The 21,803-nt window shown below is 37.9% G+C and overlaps 4 protein-coding genes across 12 annotated transcripts in view; 2 read left to right on the forward strand and 2 right to left on the reverse strand.

Moving 5' to 3' along the window:
• The window catches only part of LOC107227421 (lysosomal-trafficking regulator), a 26,730-nt gene extending 19,787 nt beyond the window's left edge, over positions 1–6,943 (reverse strand). For all 3 annotated transcript variants that reach the window (XM_046735372.1, XM_046735371.1, XM_046735369.1), the window contains exon 1: positions 6,673–6,943. The gene's annotated coding sequence lies outside the window, so the exon portion shown is untranslated. The remainder of the gene's footprint in view (positions 1–6,672) is intronic.
• Positions 6,944–7,009: 66 nt separating this feature from the next.
• Positions 7,010–9,768, forward strand: LOC107226714 (palmitoyltransferase ZDHHC23-B). Its single transcript, XM_015667617.2, has 3 exons — positions 7,010–7,824; positions 8,521–8,697; positions 8,962–9,768. Exons 1-3 carry the CDS (start codon positions 7,295–7,297, stop codon positions 9,161–9,163), a joined length of 909 nt encoding a protein of 302 aa, XP_015523103.1. The 5' UTR covers positions 7,010–7,294; the 3' UTR covers positions 9,164–9,768.
• Positions 9,769–9,773: 5 nt separating this feature from the next.
• Positions 9,774–13,386, reverse strand: LOC107226717 (calponin homology domain-containing protein DDB_G0272472). 2 transcript variants are annotated; one of them, XM_046735380.1, is made up of 5 exons: positions 12,971–13,386; positions 12,422–12,707; positions 11,742–12,322; positions 11,074–11,272; positions 9,774–10,956 (listed from the first exon to the last, which is right to left on the reverse strand). In XM_046735380.1, the coding sequence occupies exons 1-5, from the start codon at positions 13,186–13,188 to the stop codon at positions 10,312–10,314; spliced, it is 1,929 nt and encodes a 642-aa protein (XP_046591336.1). In that variant the 5' UTR covers positions 13,189–13,386; the 3' UTR covers positions 9,774–10,311. The 2 variants fall into 2 exon arrangements, with proteins under 2 accessions (XP_046591336.1, XP_015523107.2); XM_015667621.2 differs by having other exon boundaries at positions 11,742–12,707.
• Positions 13,387–14,021: 635 nt separating this feature from the next.
• LOC107226718 (PR domain zinc finger protein 10) lies at positions 14,022–20,519 on the forward strand. Of its 6 annotated transcripts, none has more exons than XM_046735374.1 (13): positions 14,022–14,088; positions 14,402–14,616; positions 14,719–15,121; positions 15,363–15,698; positions 15,786–16,115; positions 16,289–16,492; positions 16,611–16,764; positions 17,053–17,681; positions 17,762–18,026; positions 18,141–18,282; positions 18,361–18,570; positions 18,654–18,845; positions 18,955–20,519. In XM_046735374.1, the coding sequence occupies exons 2-13, from the start codon at positions 14,449–14,451 to the stop codon at positions 19,228–19,230; spliced, it is 3,309 nt and encodes a 1,102-aa protein (XP_046591330.1). In that variant the 5' UTR covers positions 14,022–14,088; positions 14,402–14,448; the 3' UTR covers positions 19,231–20,519. The 6 variants fall into 6 exon arrangements, with proteins under 6 accessions (XP_046591330.1, XP_046591331.1, XP_046591332.1 ...); XM_046735375.1 differs by having other exon boundaries at positions 14,076–14,151; XM_046735376.1 differs by lacking the exon at positions 14,022–14,088 and adding an exon at positions 14,148–14,166.
• The last annotated feature ends 1,284 nt before the right edge of the window (positions 20,520–21,803 follow it).

A 21,803-nucleotide genomic window follows, 5' to 3' on the forward strand; every position in this document is an offset into this window, starting at 1 on the left:
AAAAGTTGCCTTTCGCAACTCGATTTTCACTTTCTTCCTGAAACTTGAAAATTCATAGTGTCCGTCCCGAGTTGACGAATAACGCAAATTTACACATTTTGTAGCACGTGGTTTTAATGATTGATTATCTTCGCTACGCAGATCGAATGGAGTGAGTCCACGTTGATCGCAATAAGATATTGCAATCTAGGGGGAAAAAAAATTGTAAATAGTAAAACTGTTATCTGCATGGGAATGGAAATCTCCCTGATCGCGATTAGATAATATGGTGATCTAGTAGACGGCTTACCGAACTGTCGGGTCAAACAATTGAATAAACATAGTATTTACGGCTGATTATTGTTTATCAGTGCAGATTTGACGTTGAAACGGGTTTAATAACAGGATATTATACTAAATTTGCGTATGTTACGTACAGTTAGATACATTTGGATAACGAATCGTGAAGTCTATACGATCATAAAAGTGGCGACGAGCTCGTTTATTTTTTTATATGTTTTTTTTTTTATATGTGTGTTCCGTAACCCAGATTTGAAAAAAATGGCGCAACATTCGTATACATATTCATATAAGTGGCGGATGAATTTACGCTATCTCCTTACGCTTGTCGAGTAATTATAAAGACCGGCTGCAGGGAACTCTATTTATATAACAAACACCATAACAGCGCTTACTTATCAAAGAGTCAAAGATTGATTGACAATGTAGAAAACAGTCTTTAGTATATCTGTTGGTGTCGCGTCGCGTCCCGTCCTCGTCCAATCTCGACTTGAATAACTTGGAATTGTTTGCACGAGTATTCGGTTATCGTTGTTTGTCTCTGCGCAAACTACGAGAACACGGCCATCGCGGGGTAAAGTCGTTCACAATTTAACTCTGTGAGAATTATCATGTACAACAATTCCTCGGGAATTATAATTTATTATAAACATTACATCGGCGCTTTTAGGATTAGACGCAGGGCGCGGAAATCAAATAATAACACCTGCGATTATATACGAGTCTGTGCCGTTGCTCACCGAGGCCTCAAGATATTTGATACTAATTAAATTTATCCTGCATGATTGTATTTCACCAGCAGGATATACGAGACGTGTAACCGAAAATATTAGTTAGCGGCACGAGGAGCTTGAACGTAAGAGAATATCGTCACAATTTATTGATGATAACACAGTTTATACTCTTGTATATAACGCCTATGGATAGATTTTAGATGGACTAATTTTTTTCTTACTTCACACTGAATTGTAGCCATTTTTTTTTTTTTTTTTTTATCATTTATCACCGCTTGCACGGAGTTAGTCTGTAGATTGTGTATAATTGGCAATATGTATGATTGTTGGCTGCAACATTATGTAATGTTTAAATAATATGAAACATTGTGTTATAGATAATCTATGATTTTTTTCAATCAACAAATCAAAGTGCAGAATCGAAGACAAATTGACTTTTCAACAGTTTGCATATTGTATTGCGAACGCAATCAATCATCCGAAGAAGCTATATTAAGATCGATCATCTGTTAAATTCTACATATCAGAACATGTCGGGGAATTTATCGTAGCTGGGTAGTTGACAAATAAGTTACATTATTTTGAAAATAAAATCCGATTGCCCATTTCTGACAAATCTCGAGCCTTTCACGAAGAAAAGATTGATCGATTATACGCTCCATCGACCTACAATACCATAACACAATGCAGGACGGGAAAAGCACGAGAAACCTTAAAATTTCGTCTTCGGTACGCAGTTGTCTGATTTCACGATGATTCATTCGTGCACCAATTTTGTCATGCGGATTACTCTGATATGAATGCATATGATAGAATATTTGAAATTCATTTTCTCGTGTTTATTCGAAAGTTTCTCGATAAAATCGCACAGAATAAACTTTTTTCAATAATTGTTTCAGAAAACCATAGATAAGCGGTAGTTAGTCACAAAACAACGAAGAGAAAGATAATTTGGTGTATGGGAACTGTAGTCAATTTTCAGAAAAATTTGCTTCATTCTAATCAAGTCCAAAAATTGGAACTAAGTAAATCTAAAATTCCGTATGTAAGACTCTTGTGGCCTTGCGCCTTACTTTAAGAACAATTAATACATAACCAAGTCATGTGATAATTACGTATTAGGATTCGAGGAAAACCTTAAACGAAATTGCACAGAAAAAACGAATCTCATTGTGACATATTGGGATGAAGAAAAAAACGAAGCGAACACAGGACTGCAGAAGATTTGTTCAAGGCTTTCAAAAGAGCGATAGATGGATACGATCTCAAAAAGATCCTACAGTTATCGGTGGAAGGGCCACACGTCAATTTCACACTTTTGCGGCTTCTCAAGGAGAGCATCAAATCTGAGAAGAATAATCTGGAACTTCTTGATATCTGTTCATTGTGGTATTCGTGTTGCATTCCATTCTGTATTCAAAGCTGGGATGCGCAGTACCGGTTGGGAAATTGTTCATTTTCTGAGAGGCTTGTTTAACCTTTTTAAAGGTGTTCATTATCGACAATGTGATTTTATAGGAATTACCAACAGCGTTCAATTTCCAATGAAATTCTGCGCAGTTAGATGGCTGGAAAATTCACTTGCTCAAGCGATCTTGCCTTAGATGAAAATATACTTGAACGTTATCAAGATCAAGAAGAAAGCACCGAAATGTACAAGCTTTGAAATAATTAACAGAATTGCAAACGATAAATTTCTACGAGAAAAATTAGCCTTCTTCCGTTTAATCGCTGAAGAAATTGAACCATTCCTTCGTGAGTATCAAACTAATTCATTGGGAGATCAGTGAAGAGTGAAATCTTCAAAACCAATCCCGTTACGAATACCGACTTATCGAAAAAAGAAAACCTGCAGAGAGTACAGGATTTCGACGTAGGGTATGCTATGAAAGAGGCCTTTCGGCGTTGCAAGAATATGACAGACATCGATATTTTGAAATTTCGCAAGGAATGCATGACCTGCCTGCAATACTTTGCTGAGAAAATCTTGGAACGATCGCCCTTGAAGTACCGATTTACGAAGGCGCTGTCATGTCTAGATCCTGCGGTTATTTCATCTGCTGGTGGTGCGATAACACCTCTAAAATCGGCTTTGGAATTTCTCGTCAAAAGTAATCGTCTCTCCGATTACGTGAGAGATAAAGTAGAAAAAGAGTAAGTAAAGGTCTAATGAAGAATTATAACAGAACTGAAGAAAGACTTGATCATTTTTGGATGAGAACGTTGAGAAACGCTGACGGCAAAGATCATTTCAAAAGCTTCATTAAAACATTGCTCAATATATGCATACACGGCAACGCCAACTTAGAAAGAGGCTTTTCGACCAACAAGGAGTATCTCGTAGAAAATCTTCACGAACAATCTCTGGTAGCACATCGTTAGGTTTACAATGTTGTTATCGCGGCTCCCTACATAAAAATCCGACAGACTCCTGTCGGATTCGACACAGATCCTACACAAAATCCGAAGTTATCCTCCAGGCGAGAGATAAGGATAGAAAATGTGAACGGATCCTATTTGGCTCTGTCGTAAATGAACTCGGTTTGCGGCTTGATGACCAAAATTTTATTTCGGAACGTGTCCGATTTCTATTCCCGCGTCCCGATGAACCTCCCGTACATAAAAAAACCGACAGATCTCTGTCGGATTCGACACAGATCCGCTACAAATATCGGACACAAGTCGGACACAAAATCCTGTCGGATTTTTTTTGTAGGGCTTTTGGGATACACGATGTTCCAATCACTAAAAAACTTATCCATGCTGCAAGAAAGCTCACTCGAGTTATAAGGAAGCTTTGTTGCAAAAAGCTGCAAAGGACAAGGCCCAAAACATAAGAATGAAGAAAAGAAGAAGGTCGCTTAGCAGCAAAGAAGAGAATTATCAGCGAAAAGGTTGAAAATGCTCAAATAGACGAGAAAACGTGCCCATTGAAGTCCGAAAATCAAAATTTTGTGTAGGTAATACCTTGAACTCCCGATACTTTTACAGAATTATGGGGATAAAACTGAACTACACTTTACAAATTCTAAAAAGTTTGGCTGCTAACTCTGGCTGCTAGTTTCAGCTTCGTAAAGAGAGCGGTTTTTATTTTTTCTGTTTTGCTGTTCTTCAATCACGAAAAATCTATGTGTCAGTGACAGACTGCATGATACATTGACTTACGTAAATCAGAATAAGTACATCTGGTGTCTGCGTATAATATTTATCATCATTTTTTTTTACAAACATACGCCTCTATAAACTAATCTATATGTAGATATTCCAGGATTCCCATTTTCAAACAAATTTCGGTCATTTGCACAGAGATTAAAACGTTATAACACGCTCCGAAATTTTAAGATTATCGTATATGTAGGCTCACTTTATTATCGCTATTTATGTTATATATATATATATATATATATATAACCGAAATTTGTCGCTATATATATATATATAGCGACAGTAAATAAGTGCAAATGAAAATTTTGAAGCAAAGTTGAGGTTTAGAAGATAACATGTTCGATCAGAACAAACGAGAGATTATAACGACAAAAGACCAATAATTGTAAGCATGAAAAGTTCAGCTATTTGAGGATCAGGAAGATCTACGATAATCAGATCTCTTTGAAGTTGCCAACAATTGGGCTTCGATTTTCAAACTCGCGACTTTTTGAATTTGTTCTCGTCTCAAATTCCGGATATTGTTAATTCGAACGAATTCACCTCGATTAACTGCATTTTCACATGCTTTAGACGCGCAAAATATGAAATCAACGAATAGGGTATATATCGAATTGCTTCACCGGTATCAGTATCGAGATTGGGGAGATTTTTTAACCTGGTAACGTTGACGTGTTTTGAACTTCAACCTTCTTACATCTATTTTTTGGAAAAAAAAAAAAACCAAGAACTAGAATGAAATAACTGTTTTTGAGAAGTGGATACAAAATATAAAATTTACGATACGTCCATTTCGCAATGACAGATCGCGCATTTTCATTACGTACATGAACTTGGCTCGCCAATTGTCGAAAATGTGAATTCGGACTATTTGCATAATTTGCCGTTAATTATCAGTAAATTAGTCGCGCACTTATTTTTTTGTCGCACTCAATATTCAAAAAAAAGCGGATGGCGTTCTGATTTTTCAAGAATTCAGCCCGCCAACTACGAAAATAACGCATAGCAAGTCGTTGAACTTTTGTTTTTGTCGCACTCAATATTCAAAAAAAAAAAAAAGCGGATGGCGTGCTAACTTTTCAAGAATTTAGTGTATATATAGGAATGTGATAAGAATTCAAAAGGGTAAACACATCATCTACACATTACATTCCTATGTATACACTGTGCTTGAAGAGACGAAAATTCTTATACATTCATACCAGGCATACGAAAAAACAAATTCGAACTCACTGGTGATGAGAGAAATTAACAACAGAGTCAGGGCGGCTAGGTGGTCCAGTGGAGTAAGGCTCCGGCTGAGCATCTCTAGACGCCAGGTTCCTGGCTCCGTCGTTAATTTTTCGAAATCACCAAATTTTCGAATTGTCAATTTTCAATATTTGCTATCATTTGATCAACGATCGGCACACAAATAGATAGAGAGACCTGTTATTGTATGCAGAGTTGTGAAATTAGTAATGTGAAAGTAATGCATTACTCATTACTTTGAAAAATGTGTATTGGATAAGTTCCCGATTATAAATTACAAAAGTAATGTGTAATGGATGAGTGTTCCATAATAAATTAAAAAAAGTAACGTGTAATTGATGAATGAACCATTACAAATTACAAATGAAAAAAAAGTAATTCGTAACCGAGAGTATTCCATTACAAAAGGAAAAGTTGCCGTACTCGCATAACGATTTGTGCGAAACAAAAGCATGCAAATTAAAAACTTGTCCATATTGCTACCTCGTCATTTCATTTCAGTCACTAAATGTTTTTTCTGGACAGAATTCCGCAATTTTATCGATATGCATAATTGAATTCGAACTGTGCGTGCTCGGACTACACGGTGTTGAGTGTGTGTGTGTATATACATATATATATTAAGTATATCAAATATAATCCAGAATTTGCCGAATATCACATATATATATGGGTACGTCCAATTCTTTTCGACCGGAGCCTGCGGGCTTGGGTCAGCGATTCGGCTACTGATTTTTTTCAAGACAGTAGGTTATAAAAAAAACACTAATTACCACGTTCGTTAAAATTGAGTGCGACAAAAACAAAAGTTCAACGACTAATTTGCGGCTTATTTACGGAAAATTATCAACCAAATCAGAATTACCCATGATGCTCGCTGTGCGTTTTTTTAGATGGTAGATGGCGCGCTAAGTTTTTGAAAAGTTAGCACGCCATCCGCTTTTTTTTTGAAAATTGAGTGCGACAAAAAAATAAGTCGCGCGACTAATTTACGGATAATTAACGGCAATAGTCCGAATTCACATTTTCGACAATTGGCGAGCCAAGTTCATGTACGTATTTTCATTCCAGTTATGGAACGACCGTTCCGAAATATCTTAGATGTTAGCACACCTTTCGGAATACGTCCATGAACCGTTACTTCATTATTCATCCGGTTTATGTTTTCGACACTCATCGTCCATCCATGCGGCTAAAAAATATGTATAAGCGCGTGAATCCCACACCAATATTTGATACTCACGCGCAATATTCCCGCTCCAGTTGTCGATGTCGGCGGTTAAAGATGCACTTGCGTCTCCGTATATTTACAATGAATTAGATATTTATACGTCACACTGTGTAATCCGTCAACGGTGTTTGTACGAACCACTCCGCAAGGATATTAAATAATACATTGTTATTCGGCGTCTGTTGAATATTAAGTACTTGGGGAAAAGTCTAAGCAGATGACAGGTCCGAGAGATGGAGAAAAAAATTTGATAAATCGTCGAGACTCTACTCGACATAACCTACAACGACCCGTCACTCGGTCCAAGCTCGAGTGACAGGAGCTAAACTAAATGCTGTTTAGTAAGTACTTGTTAGCGGTTCAGCATTCGTTTGTTCGCGAGGATTTGGACTGAGTTTTGGCCCCGTGCTGCCATCTGTTCACCGAGACAAAATCTCCAGAGCCGAATTGGCGATCCCCACACACCGCGAGCACGGTAAACAAAACAAAGGCCCAACACGGTAAAGTACGGTGAAACAAGTAGCTATGGTAGGTGCTCGATGAAGCTCGGCGCCTCGAGTTATCACCGTTGATCAGAGCGAAACAGGGGCGATTCTACTCGGCGAAACGGTGAGCGAAGGCGATAATCGTCGCTATGAATATCCTGGAGAGGTTCAGGGCGCCTTGTGGATGGCGAGGAGGCGCCAAGCAGCTCTCCGTCGACGCTGTGATCCCCCTGATCGCGGTGCCCGTCCTGTCCTTCGCCGCTGCCCAGACGCTGCTCTGCACGATAATAACGTTCGTAACAACGCCGATACTGGTCTACTACCTGCACCATAATTTTCTTCGTTTCTTACTGAGAACGAAGTTCTTCCTCATGTGGAATATAACCAGCGTCGTACTGCTGATGCTGGTTTTCGAAATAACCGTTGTACCGTTGCTAGAAATTCTCCCAGAGGAGAACTGGGTCTTTGTCATTAGTGTCGTTGGCGGCATTGGCTGCGCCTACCAAACCAGAGTCAAGGCTGACTCCGGTAACCAGGATGCCGCCTTATCTCACGTTATCGAACTCGGCGACACTGGTGGTGAGCTCTGCACGACTTGCAGAAGGCGAGCTCCTCCCCTTGCTTATCATTGTCGTATGTGCCAAACTTGCGTACTCAGGAGGGAATATCACTGTAAATGGTAAATTTCATTTCCTAGTTCCGTCCTTGTTTGATCGATCGCTACAGCGGTCTCTGTGCGAGCCCTACGGTAGTTTATTCTAGATTTGGAGTATATCTTAAACTACATGTTTATTGATAAGAGAGCAGGTATTATGTAAAGCAGTTTTTATGACCTATATTTTACAGCTGGCTGTAAACTTAGGTTCGCCACAACACACCTCCAAATTTTATTAAAAAACAAAATCAAAATAAGAACCTTGACCGACAAAATGTTCTACTTACTATGTCGAACAAACGGTTCTTTGCATATTTTGTTTTTTCGTATGTGTAACAGCTACAGAGATAGTTTCAACAAACGTATTATTATTTTTGGTAGCTTGTTTTCTATCAGTGAATAAAATCTAGAACACCACTTGAATTTTACCAATGCTTCAATATATTCAGGCTTTTTTGTACTATTAATAGTTTCCCTTGTTGATTTTAGATAACGAGCTATTTAGTAAGTCCAAGTTGCGCTAGACCATATCTCACTATGCGCGCTACAGTGTTATTCATCAGTTATATTACTTGACATAAAAATCTTACTTTTACGCATGTGTAATGTATATGCTCGCTGGCCTGTTACCGCAGAGGCTGGCGGATCAGCTATCTAATGAATTTTTATTATTCTATCATCTTATCACTTATTTTCAGTAACTAATGCGTAACCTTCTAGGCTGGACTGTTGTGTGGGGGGCAGTAACCTCAGATGGTACATGGGCTGCCTGTTATTCTCAGCCATAGCTTTTATCTATGGTTCTAATCTCACCATGACCAGCGTTTGCCATCCTTTCATTTTCATTGGTACCATACTCCTGCCCGATGATTGCAGTGACGTTTATCACCAACTGGAGTAAGTGAAGAATTACTATTAAGAGTCTATTGACGCAATGAATTATTAAACTTCACACACCCGCAGTGCGACTCAACAGCTATCCCCAATCTTAAGCTCAATTCACTTATGATCCTTGGAAATCGATTTGCTGGAAGATATGTTTGCTTCTTTGTTGAAAACTACAGACCTCGGTCAAGTTTTAATTATACCTTGGCTACAGAAACATAGTTCGCTCCTATTTCTATTACTATTCCTAATCTATACAATCACTCGTTGTTTCAGCATTGCTCTCTGTTTCGTATCAGGGGTCTACAGTCTTTTGGCTGGGTTGGCAGTATTGAGGTGTTTGTTGTATCACTTATGGTTGATTTGGATTGGTACAACAGCGAATGAAAGGCGCCTTGCTTTGGCAGGCGGTGGTGGTTCCTACGGACATGATATGTTGAAAAATTTGGGTCATATATTTTGTTGTAAAGCTTGCTGAGTTTCAAATTTGATATACGAAGGGAGTGGCCTATTTCGCTTGATATAACATCTAGACAATATTATTGTCTGACAAAATTATATTAATTAAGAAGTGGTGAAATTTGTAAATATGTAAGTTTGAATTCTATTCAATTTGTTAAAAATATACTCATCGTAGTTATGTAATTATTGCTTCAAAATTTAGAAACATTGATATTACGGCTAAGACAATGATATTATTGAAGATTTCATATAATTTTGATATTGATAGAAAAAAAGAAAAATATGAAATGAACGAAAATAAAAACTGACCTAATCGCCGACCTTATTTATTGTAGATATCGACAATTACTTTTTAATTGTAGGATCATAATAATTTATTCTTCTCTTTTATAATTTTATGAATGAACTAAAACAGAATCTCATGTAACTTGAGTTGTAAAAACAGTACACTACACGATGTCTTGACTGGGTATTACATTACACCTTACTTACTACTCTCAGAAAAGAAGTTTCTCTTTATATCTGAATGACGATATACACACATATATATATATGTATATATATATTATGTATATACATTATACTTGTATCATGTATATAGATTTAATGTAACTGTGATAAAACGGCCATTTAAACAATAAATAAATATTGTACGAAAAAAGAAAAAAACAAAAAATAGTGAATAGATCAGTAAAGAAAAAACAACGAGTCCATCACGTATTATGATTGTTACAATGATTATTTTTGGCAGTTATTAAAATCAAATCCGTCTTTAGATAAATCTATACATATCGACAAATATTGGAAAAGTAACCGTACATCCACATTCACAGAGAGTAAATACTGGACCGTGGCCAATCAGTAATCATTATGCAATGTACTTTCCTTATCTATCTTTATGTGCTCGTTATTATAATATTTACAGCGTTTCCACTCCGGTACATCGTACGTGAACGATTGCACACGTCGTGGAATTGTTTAAACGTTTATCTGAACTTGACTGAGCTACCGTGACACGTTCCTTTCTTCTCCGTGAGCTTAAAAAGTCTTCGGCCTTGCCGGAGAGTTCGAAATTAACACTGTAGAAGAACGGAAAATTTGGATCACGTTCATTGTCAATCCACTGGCTAATTTCTAAACTTCAAACAGGTTCAATCGTAGGAATCAGTCTTCAATGGCAACTCCTCGTTGCTTGGGATCAAAGTCTGGTATAACTCTTTGAACGAGTTCCCTCCACTTGTCCTTTCGTTTCTCCTTTTCCTTCATGTCCCAGGCAATCGTTGGGTAGTCTTTCCATCTGGCAAAGTATTTCGCCCTTAATCTCTTCCCGTAGTGCTCGCGGGCTAACTGTTCGTCATTGAGCGTCTGAACCTTGCTTTCCACCGTCTTAGCGTTCCACGCTCTGAGGCATTTCTCCTGAAGCCTCATGTCGTGAAAATCTGTAGCCACCTGCATCTTTTTTGCCTCGCTTCTGGTGAAATCTCGCCAGTCCCTAAATACGTACCACAAAATATTCCGGTTGTAAACCGCCGAGGCGAGATCCATTTTCACCGAGATTCGTTCGTGAGTCTCCTTCAACCAGATTCCCAAAGTCCTTCGAAGGAGGGAACCCTGGTAATGGTCATCGGCTATTTTTATGTAGTTGTACTTCGTGTCTATTAGTCTGAAGAACGGCTCCATCATGTACCGTCGCAGAAGGTACTTTCGCCGAAAGTCATCCGCTATCTGATTCAACTGCTTCGTCCGTTCAGCTTCCCGGGCTCTTCGTTGTTCCTGCTCTTCCCGTAACCTTCTCGCCTCCTTTTGCGCCTTAAATTTAACATAATCGTCAGTCAATAATTATTTGTAGCGCAATGATTTCCCGTTTCAGGTTTTTTTACTAGTTTTGAAACAGCATTTTTTACGTCTTCATTAATTTCGGTTTACCTCGAGCTGCAGTCTCTTCCTCTCCTCGTCCTCAGCCCGCCTTTCAGATTCTTCCTTCTTTCGTTTCTCCTCCATTTTTTTTTCTCGTTCTTCCTGTGCTCGCTTCACCCGTTCCCGTCTTGCTTCCGCTCTGGCTTCCATCCGTATTAAAAACTTCGGAGGGCTCGGCAGTCGCGGAGGTTCGACGATTGATTTGTCTCTGCATATGAGGATATCAATTAGAACAGGTATTATTATTTTTCATTTAGGTGCGGTTCGAACAACCGTCAAGTCAGTGGCACCGAAATTGATATACCTTCAAAATCCGCGCTCCAAATAAAAAGGATGAGAGGTTTTCTCTATTTGAAATACTTTTCCAAAAATTCTAAGAAACAAAGAACATGAACAAATTATGCGGTTCATTACTACTCGACAACAACGTCCTTTATTCCAAGCCTCAATTTCTCAAGTTCAAATCCAGACCCCTAATAGTAATCAGAGAAGTTAGACAAGGCAAATTAACGTAAGAAAAGCGATGTATAGTCTTTGAAAAGTAGACGCTATGATGCCACTACGTGCATGCATAATCTATTCGTAATGGCGAATGTAACTGCTTATATCAAAATTATATTCATGATAATACAAACGTTAGTTTGTCACGAGATGCAGTTAAGTAATTTGAAACTCACTTGCAGCCTTCATCTCTGATCAATTTTATGAGAGTTCTCCTAGTCCGACCTCCAACATGGGCTAAAACTTCCTTGGCAACGTTGACGGTGTCTTGACTGGCACGTTGGGTTTCTTTCTCGATTTGTTTCAGTTTTAAATCTTCGATTATTCTATTTTGTTCGGCGAGCTTAGCCTTTTGCTCGGCTATTATCCTCCTCTGAGCATTCAAGCGATGTTTTGCCGGTGGATCCACGACCGTTAATGTTTTTGCGGAGTTCTTTTTCACCGAGATCGGATTAATCGGATGATCGGCACTTTGGGTGCGGCGAAGAGTTGCCGAAACATCCGCAGAATTCGTCTTGTTCTGCAATTTGGCAAGTTCCTTTTGCTTCTCGCTGATAGCGTTGACGAACAATTCGATTTTCCGCTCCTTCGACATCTCTTTTCCATCTTTTTTCAGCTGAGCTCGGTTTCTCGCGTTGTCGACGAAGGTCCTCCAGGTGTGAAAAGTATGTTGGAGTCTCTGTGTCGTTATTCTCTCCTGGACCTTGATCCTCAGATCTTGCAACTGCCTTTCCTGAACAACGTTTCGCCTCAGTGCCTTAAACGCGCGTCTCATTAATTCCAATCGGTCCTCCTTGGATTCCGTAATCGGTTTATCCTTGATCGTGACAACAATTGGGCAGTGATAATTGCTTACTTCCAATTTTGCCGATTGCTCCGTTTTCGGCTCAATCCTACCGCTGGATTCGATTTCAGTAACCGTGTCCGACAATATTTCAATTTCTTTCTTTGCTATACCGGTTAATCCAGCCCAAAATTGATCGTCGTTTGAGTTGGCCATAATCTTTCGAGAGCAAATGTACGGCCCTCGGAATTTTGGACGACTTTTTTGAAGTTGTGACTGAAATCTTTTCAGCTCTGACTCCAGCATATTTTCCTCTTGTCTCCGGTACAAGGCTTGCGTCTCTTCATTCAGAATCAGGCTGACAGAAAATTTAAGATTTATTAAATTGCGCTGCAACTTTCGATTGAAGGATTTTTTCCCAAATTATACATTCACATAGTTACATAAATAGATACAATACACGATTATAAACCAGTAAAATATAATTAAATAAATGAAAAACACGCGTGCGACTCTTTTATAGTCATAGGGACGCGTTAAATTTTCAATGTGTAACGCAAATGACACAAAAAATGACTTTGATCAGAACATCTCTAACGATTAATTAATCGAATGAATTACCGTTTTGCTTCTTGTAGTATGACATCCTTTGACGGAGACAGGGATAACGGTTCGTGGAATATCTTATGCCTGACATCCATGACTAAGTTCGGGTCTAACATTTTCTTACTAAGAGTAGCCAGCATCCGTTTTTCTGGGGTTTCAAAAATTGGAGTCCTCAACATCTGCTCCATTACGTCCTTTACTTCTTCGAAGTGCACTGTCTTCATCGTCGACATTTAATATTGTACTAATTACGTTATAATTCTTAACCGTGAATCTCAAAGCCGTGAATACGTTCCTTGTCCGATTTGTTGATTGGCCATCGATTAGCCAAAATGGTTTGCTATAACCAGACAACCGCCTTGTTTACATGCGCTATCCTGTTGTTAAGGGAGATTCATTTTCAGTCAGGCTGCTCGAATCGACAGGTGTTACTACAGGAAATGCTTACGTGTTGCATCACGTGCGATATAAATCCAAAGAAACAATATTTCTTTCATTTATCACTAGACCTTCTTATCTTTGTTATATTTAACTACGAATACGTCATGAAAGATACCCTCATCTAGATCGGTACTAACATTAATACTTATTTGGTCGTCCTCGAACGCTCTGTAATTACTACTTATTTTAATGTAAGTAGTGTTTTCTGTGACAGCAATTAATAGAGGCTTAGACACAGTCAGTCCAAAGACTTAAAAATTGATATTTGAGTCCGTTTTTTAAATGATTTAACCCTATAGACTGCAGTCACCTCGTTCCAGGCAATCGTTCATTTGCAGAATAACATTAATTGTTCATTTTTTTTAAGACACAAAACTCATTGCCTAAAAATGTTGGCAAATATTTGTTAAAAGATATTCAAAGAGGACTTATCTTTAACAGCGAACTGATACACGCGATATTATTACGTAAACGCACCCTTTCAACTTCGCTCGTAGATGAAGCGATTCAAGCGTTCCCGCTCAAAGCAGTGGTGCTCAATTTCCGATGAGAAAAACCGATAAGGTCGATTGTTGACGAGCTGACCTGCGTATGTGTTGCTTATTCACGTATACACGGGCATTAGCGAACGGTTTGTAGGTGGCTGACAGTGGCTCGTCGAACAAAAGTGTACTGCACGTATTTGATAGGAGGTAAAGTTTTCTCACAAAAATACCTGTACGAGCGTTAATAGCGGTCGCAGCGTCCTCTTATCTGTTCGTAAAACATAAGTAATACTCTATCCTTTAATTAACGATGCAACCGCAGGTACGTTAGTTGAAAGTCGATGTTGAATCGCGAGTTTTGCGTTGTGTGTACGATGTTGCACTGCCTCTACTCCATAACGCCGTGAGACCTAGTTTGCATGTATCGTACAGATTTTCTCTGGGATCTCGGTTTTCCATTTACTCGTATCACACAACACCGTGAATCGATACTAATAACGAGGTGATTTACCCCTTGCAGATCACCATACGAGATATTTCCACTCGTAACTAATTATCATACGAAAAATGGATCCTGGGGGCCCTCCTGAGGGGGCCCCTAGTGACCCCCTGTATATACCAGGCATCGACAAAGTCGTCGATGTCACTGAAAATTGGCACTCGGAGCACAATACTTCTCCCCCGATCTCTGATCAACCGAGGAAAGTCAACAACAACAGGCTGCTGTTTCTTACTGTAGGCAATTTTCAATTGTTTCAAGTTTCTAGTGTTGATTCTACCTCTCAGGCTTAAGCAAGTATAAAACTGCAACATTGAATAATTGACTTACGTTTGCAGGTCGAATATGTTGAAGACAACTCAAAAGATTACTCACGAATATTTCCGACGTACGAACAGGTCCCTTTTTCCCCTCAAGCATCATCCCCACTTTCTGATTTTGAGCACCGAGTAAGTCCATTAGATCCGAACATGAGTTCTGCAGCTCGGTATTCGCCTACTCCTGTCCAACTCCCACCATCCCCATTCCATAACTCTGTTGTTGTTCTTCAAGGACCGTCCTCACCTCTGATTTCTACCTCTGATCAAAATGTACGACCGACAATTAATTATGTCACACAATTGGCAGATCAATCTGCCACACAAACTGTTGTCCAGGCTGATACTGCCTCAGATTTTGTTGTCGCAGGCAACGATGAAGGTCTTGATGCGGGAGTTAGCGGTGAATTGATCTTGATGCAAGGTAAAGATCTGTTCTCAGTTGAGCTCATTGTTATCTTCTGCGTTAGGCATAGCATGCGTGTAAAATCTATGGAAAATGAATCACATTGTATTCTCCATGAGATTGTGCATTGATTAATCATTAAAACTTTACACAACTTAATGGGGTTATTGCTTGGGCACTGAAAGCTTCTGGTTATTATTCCTAATTAAAGTTAATCCTCATCGATATACACATTAAATGGTTACTGGCTTTGATGCAGGTGCTGCGCCGGAGCTGGAGAGTTCCACAGCGCCACTGATGTTAACTGGTATACCAAGTGCAGATTTTGCTTTGGCAAGAGATTTTCTTGTCACTCATGAAGAGCAATTGAATGCAATGAGTGGATATAAAAATCAGAACCTAGATATCGAAGAGACGAAAATTGCACACCTTGAAGTCAAAGTTGGAGATGATTCACAGCTAGCAATGCATCCGCAAGAAAGTCCCATTGGTCCAGTTCTTCCTGATTTCAATAAAGATAATGTGTTAAAGACGTCTGCTGACCAAAAAGGAGTGCGAAGATCCAAGAGGCAAATCAGTGACAAAAAAGCATTGTGTAAGTAGATGTCGACGTTCATTGTCAAAGAACAGAATTTATTTAAAGAATTTCTAAACATTTCTGTGATTCTTGGAAACGATGTAGGGTGCAAGAAATGCGATGTTGGTTTTGTTGACGCTGACAATTGTACTCTACACAATGTCCAGACTATTGCGGATCAACCTGTTCCATCAAGAGCTAGAGCAACCTTGCCTGGTTCATACCTTACGATAAATAAGTTACCCGCATCAAGCACTGTACAGGGAGGACCAGTGTATGGAGTTTTTGCCAAACGCAATATACCAAGACGCACTCAATTCGGTCCCATTGAAGGAATTTTATGTACATATGACGGAATAATACCACAGAATACACTGCCTCTCTTGTACCAAACAGATGATGGAGAATTTTTGAAGATAGACGTTTCTGACGAAAGTAATTAACTATTTGTGATTCATATATTATTACTTCAAGCTTCAGTGTAGGCAACCAGAGAGATGATGTTAATCAAATCTTTGATCATTTTTATTTTTCTGGTGAATCGTGTTGTCCTGTATCGTTATATGAACTTTTCATTGTTATGATTCTTTAATTTATTATCAATGTAGATGCGTCAAATTGGATGCGCTTTGTTCGACCTGCGTCAACATATAAAGAACAGAATTTGGTAATCAGTCAACAAGGTGAGGGTATTGTATTTCTTACAGTAAGAAATATCTTGCCAAAAGAAGAGCTGAAAGCGGGACCGAGTATTGAATATGCCAGTTCTAGAAATCTATCAATACTTATACCTGATTCGAAGGATGAAATAGGTATGTACTTACATATTGTTTTCACTCCATTAAATTTTACGAATAACACTTTTACGTGATTAGATTTACGCTGTGCAATATAAAAGTTTAACGATTAAAAATGTATCTTGTTATCCAGAATTAAATAATGAACGGAATCCCTGGCCATGCTTTGAGTGCAATCAACGATTTCTTACATCAGAAAAACTTCAAAAGCATCTTAATGTTCACGATGGTCCAAGAATTGATGTTAAACCTCGAAACAAGTGCAAAAAGATTCATACCAGTTCGAAGTAAGAACTAATTTCAGTTTTCACAACATTTACTATTATGACTCAGAAAATTATTAGTTCTGCATATTTTTCTTGCTCGAAAATTTAGATACGAGTAATCTCACAGAGGTAACTAAGATTACTGTTCCTAGGCTCGGTATATAAATCTTACATGCTAAAGTCGAAAAATTAAACCAAAGTACTATATTTTGCTATATAACAATTATAAACTACAGTATTTTCATATGGAGAAGATAATCGGTACCTGAATTTACGATATTAATGACTGGTAAAAATATTTTGTTTCAGAAAACTCTTCAAAATTGTTGATGGTCAAACAGTTCTCTACACATGTCCATATTGTTCGAAGGTTTTTCCTCGAAGTTACAGTTTGAAACGTCATTTGTTAATACATCCTGGAGCCAAGGCCCCCCGTTACGAGTGTCAAATTTGCAGTGAAAATTTTCTGCACCCTTACAACCGGAGTCGGCATATAAAAATATTCCACAGTGGAAATTCTAATGAAAAAGAAAATAAGAAACAAAATATGTCTGAATGGAAATGCCTCAATTGTAATTTGATATTTGCAAAGGCTGTTCTGCTTGACTTACATACACTAATTCACAATCCCAATAATGTCAAAAATGAACGCCATCCTACCAGCTGCCCGCAGTGTGGCTCTGAATTCGAGAAACAAAATGAGTTAATCAAACATGTCGCTGAACATGGCAGACAACAAGCACAAAATACCACAAAGCAAACTCCTTTGGCACCTTATAAATGCTCCATGTGTTACAAGCGTTTTGCAACCAAAGTGCGCTTACAGCAGCACTCCCTTGTTCACGGTGCTGATGACAAAAAGCCACTGCCGTGTAACGTTTGTCTGAAACGGTTTATGAACAACTCTGCACTGTCGTGTCATCTGAAAACACATAGAGGTGAAGAACTTGAAAGATAACATGAAAAAAATAATGACCTAATCGCTTTCCGGTACTTACATTGCGAATTTACTTTTCAGAAGATAAACAAATTTTTGAATGCCCAATGTGCAGACAATCGTTCGACCAAGTCTTGATGTTGAAAGATCATATTGAAACTCACCGCACCGAAGACGGAATCTTTAACTGCCCTCATTGTCCAAAATCATTCACTAAGTATTCCGTGATTCGAAAACATATCAGAGCCCACCACTGCGAAAGAAAGCACAAATGTCAATTTTGCGCAAAACGTTTCCCCACTCTAGACAAATTGAGAATGCATTTGCTACGTCATTCCGATCATAGGTATGTGCAATGTTTCTGTCCTACATTGAGAGGTGAGGTTTATAGATGCTGTATGTGATTTTTAAAATCGTAAACTATATCGTATTTATATACCACTTGATAATGGAATTACAGAGAATTTCATTGTGCCAATTGCGATAAACAATTCAAAAGAAAAGACAAATTGAAAGAGCACATGACAAGAATGCATAATGCAGAGCGAGAGAGTCAGCAGCAGATGGCTCAAGGACAACAAGCAAAAAAATTTGTTCCCAAGGTATCACAGATTAATTTGACAATATATTCCGAATGTTTTGTGCATTTTAATTAGGTGATTTCTGAAGAAATGAAGAAGCCAAATTATATTTTATCGCAGGTCAATCCAACTGATTATAATCGTTTTGTCTACAAATGCCACCAATGCTTGGTGGGTTTCAAAAGACGGGGTATGCTTGTAAATCATTTGGCTAAAAGACATCCGGATGTCCCTCCAGAATCTGTTCCCGAATTAAACTTACCGATTTTAAGACAAACTAGGGACTATTATTGCCAATACTGTGAGAAGGTATGATTAAATACTCTTATTAAAGTTGTTTCGAGCCACCTATTTAAAATCATTTGCTCAACTATGTTATCTGCCATCATCAGGTGTACAAAAGCAGCAGCAAGCGGAAGGCTCACATTGTAAAAAATCATCCTGGTGCAGCCTTACCGCCAAGTAATCGTCGTAAAGAATCGGATGCACCTGGAGTCCCAAATCCAACGTTCAGTCAAACTGTTGGCAGCATTACTACAACTCCGCAAGGGTGTCAGTGGTGTCATAAGCAGTACGCGAGTAAGGTAATTACGTTACTTTGTTCAGTACTTTCCGGAAAGACAGCAAAATTGTTGGCATTGGTATTGTAAAAGAGACTTTGATGGTTTATAAGATTTCTTCACATGTTGACAGGCTAAGCTTCTACAGCATCAACGCAAGAAGCACCCTACCCTGATGGAGCCTGCGTTTCAAATACCTCGTCCTCGCAACCGTCACACTCAAAGCCAGAATCTTGACTCTACTATAACTGACAATAATTTTCTGATGTCCGATTACATACAAGCGTACGATATAGACACAGATTTCCTGAAACCAAAAGTAATTAAGTTAGTAGAGGGTGTTGATCTGATTGGAAATGGTCTAGACATGGTAGGTCAGCAGTTTTTACGTATGCGCGATATACGTTGAAAATGATGAGTCAAATTAATTTGGGATCCTAAATGAATAATGAGATATGAATCTCGTGAACGTTGTGCACAGGCAAAAGTTGAATTGTACTTTATGCTGTTGTTGCCAAAAACCAAGGGTGTCGTCGCTGCGAATACCAGTGACGATATTTGACCTGAACTTTGAGAAACAGATTGTTGGCGCGAACACGAAATGTTAGCGCTCACCCTGTGAAAGGGTGGTTTCTTGTTGGATCATTTCTAATGATCAGAATTTCTTCGAGAAGGTTGTCAGAACGGAATCAATAACAGGCAGAACTTTTCTCCGAACAGACTGACGTTCTGTGAAGCATTATTATATGGTATACATGTATGTGTATAGCGAATTTGTTCTTTTGAACTTTATCGCCAGAAGGGGCTTCAAAATTGAAATGAAATGACAATGGATCAGTTATTGAGTGAGAGATATATATATATAGAGAGAGCGAGAGAGAGAAAGCATGAGTGTAAGAAAGAAAAAGAAATTGAGACAAAGAGTTAAGCCGAATTATTAATAAATTTCAAGTGCAACTATAATAATGATTTCACACGCACGCCAAAGATTATCGAGTGACAGTCATTGATTGTTGAAAATGCGGCAGTTGTATAATCAAATTGTTACACAGTGATAGTCCATTGTAACACTATAGTGCTAGGGATGGAATTAATATTGACTAGTGTTATTTGTTTCTGTCACTGTTTCATTCTGCAACTCCGTCTATAATTGTAACCAAAATTTTCATCTCTTCGCAATATCTTCGCATTACTTACAAGTCTTTTTTCTTGCTCGTCTTTCTCACAGTTATTTTCACTAATCAAGATTTATATTATCGTTTAACTGCTGCATATGTAATTCTGAAACAAATAGAATTAATGATAGAAAATTGTCTGTTTTTTTCTTGGCTGCTATTTGAAACATTAAATTCTCAGACGAATTTCGATAGATTATTACACTACAAGTATACAAATGATACCCCATCATAATCTTGTGCTGGAATCAAACATAGTTTCACGTTTTGGGAGGATATGAATCTCTAACTGGACTTGATTTCAGTAACTTAGTTCGCCTGTTGCATCACAAGTTTCTCATCATAAGAATTCATCGAACTTTCAAATATTTACTGTTCTCAATTTAATACTTGGCTTTAGTGAAGAAAAAAAAAAAGAAAAAGAAAATAGAAAAAGTGAATCACAACTTTTACACACATATATACCTGTATTCATAGATAAATATTGAATCGGAAAACCACTGTGCAGGTATCGTAATAGCTATCGTGTACGCACACCAATGAAATATTATATGAAGGAAGAAATTAAAGTAAAACACATTTTCAGATCAAGATGTAATCCGAAAATTAGTGCAATAAATTTCAAAAATTCATTAGTGTAACTTAGGAATCTATTTTTTTCTCATAGTCTCTTTACAGTTCGCAATAAAGAGTAAAAAATCAGCACTTCTGATTTTGCCGCAACTAAGTGCAGTTCGCGTAATCAGCGAGGTAATAAGTAATTCGAAAGTATTGTCAGTCCATATTTCACATTTTCCATGTTACATGACTATACGTATAACATAGTTATCTTAATGTGAAGATTTTTTCTAGTATCGTGATCGTACAAACCTTTTCAGCTGCAATGCTTCAATACAGAAGAAAAAAAAACAATAGGCAATATTCGGCAGCAAATCTGAATTCTACTTCTCTCACTAATTGCCGTTAAGTTTATACTTCCGTCTAAACGATCGAAAGAAAAATATTCGTCGAAAGAAGGCAATGAAGGAAAATATATATAAATACATTTACAGAATTTGATAGTGTTATAAGATGATCCAAGGAAACATAATACACGTTTACATACTTTGGTTTGATTAACGTGTGCGAATTTGACTGATCTTTACTGTACCCATACCTCGTGATAATTATCCTGTTCGTTTCGGAAAAAACGCAAAAACGCAAAAACCTTGACCAATCAACGAGTGAAATTTAAAACTTGTGACTAATTTCTCCATATCTCCCGTATGTATAGAAATAATAATAATGATGATGATAATAATAATATAAGTGTCCAATAATAATACTTCCTGGTGTCTAGGAATGCAGAAAATATTAAATTACGTATGTAGGAGGCTCCAACCGTAGTTACAAAGAAATGAGAACAATACGGTGCAGGGGATGAAAGCAACAGCATCGAAAAAAAAAATTATTGATAAAACGGAGAAACAAATAGCTACTCACACTGATATCGAGAATATATACACTGTCATTAACTCTGTAGTTCACTATGCGCAGCGACAATTTCTTATTTCTCATATATTTATTCCTTTCGTATATTAAACGTACGAAGTATGTTTCATGTACGATATTTCCGGATACACGAGTATGATTGTATATTTGTTGACAATACTGAGAACATGGAAAAGCACATTGTAAAAACCATTGAAATAAAGTTATTTAACACTACTGTAATAGCTGTTTGGCTATCATTACGTTATCGAGTCTTATAGATATTTATTTCTAGGTTTCGTAAAATTCCCTGGTGGGAAAAGTGAACCATAATAGT

The sequence above is a fragment of the Neodiprion lecontei genome, chromosome 3 (assembly GCF_021901455.1).
Source record: "Neodiprion lecontei isolate iyNeoLeco1 chromosome 3, iyNeoLeco1.1, whole genome shotgun sequence".
NCBI lineage: Eukaryota > Metazoa > Arthropoda > Insecta > Hymenoptera > Diprionidae > Neodiprion > Neodiprion lecontei.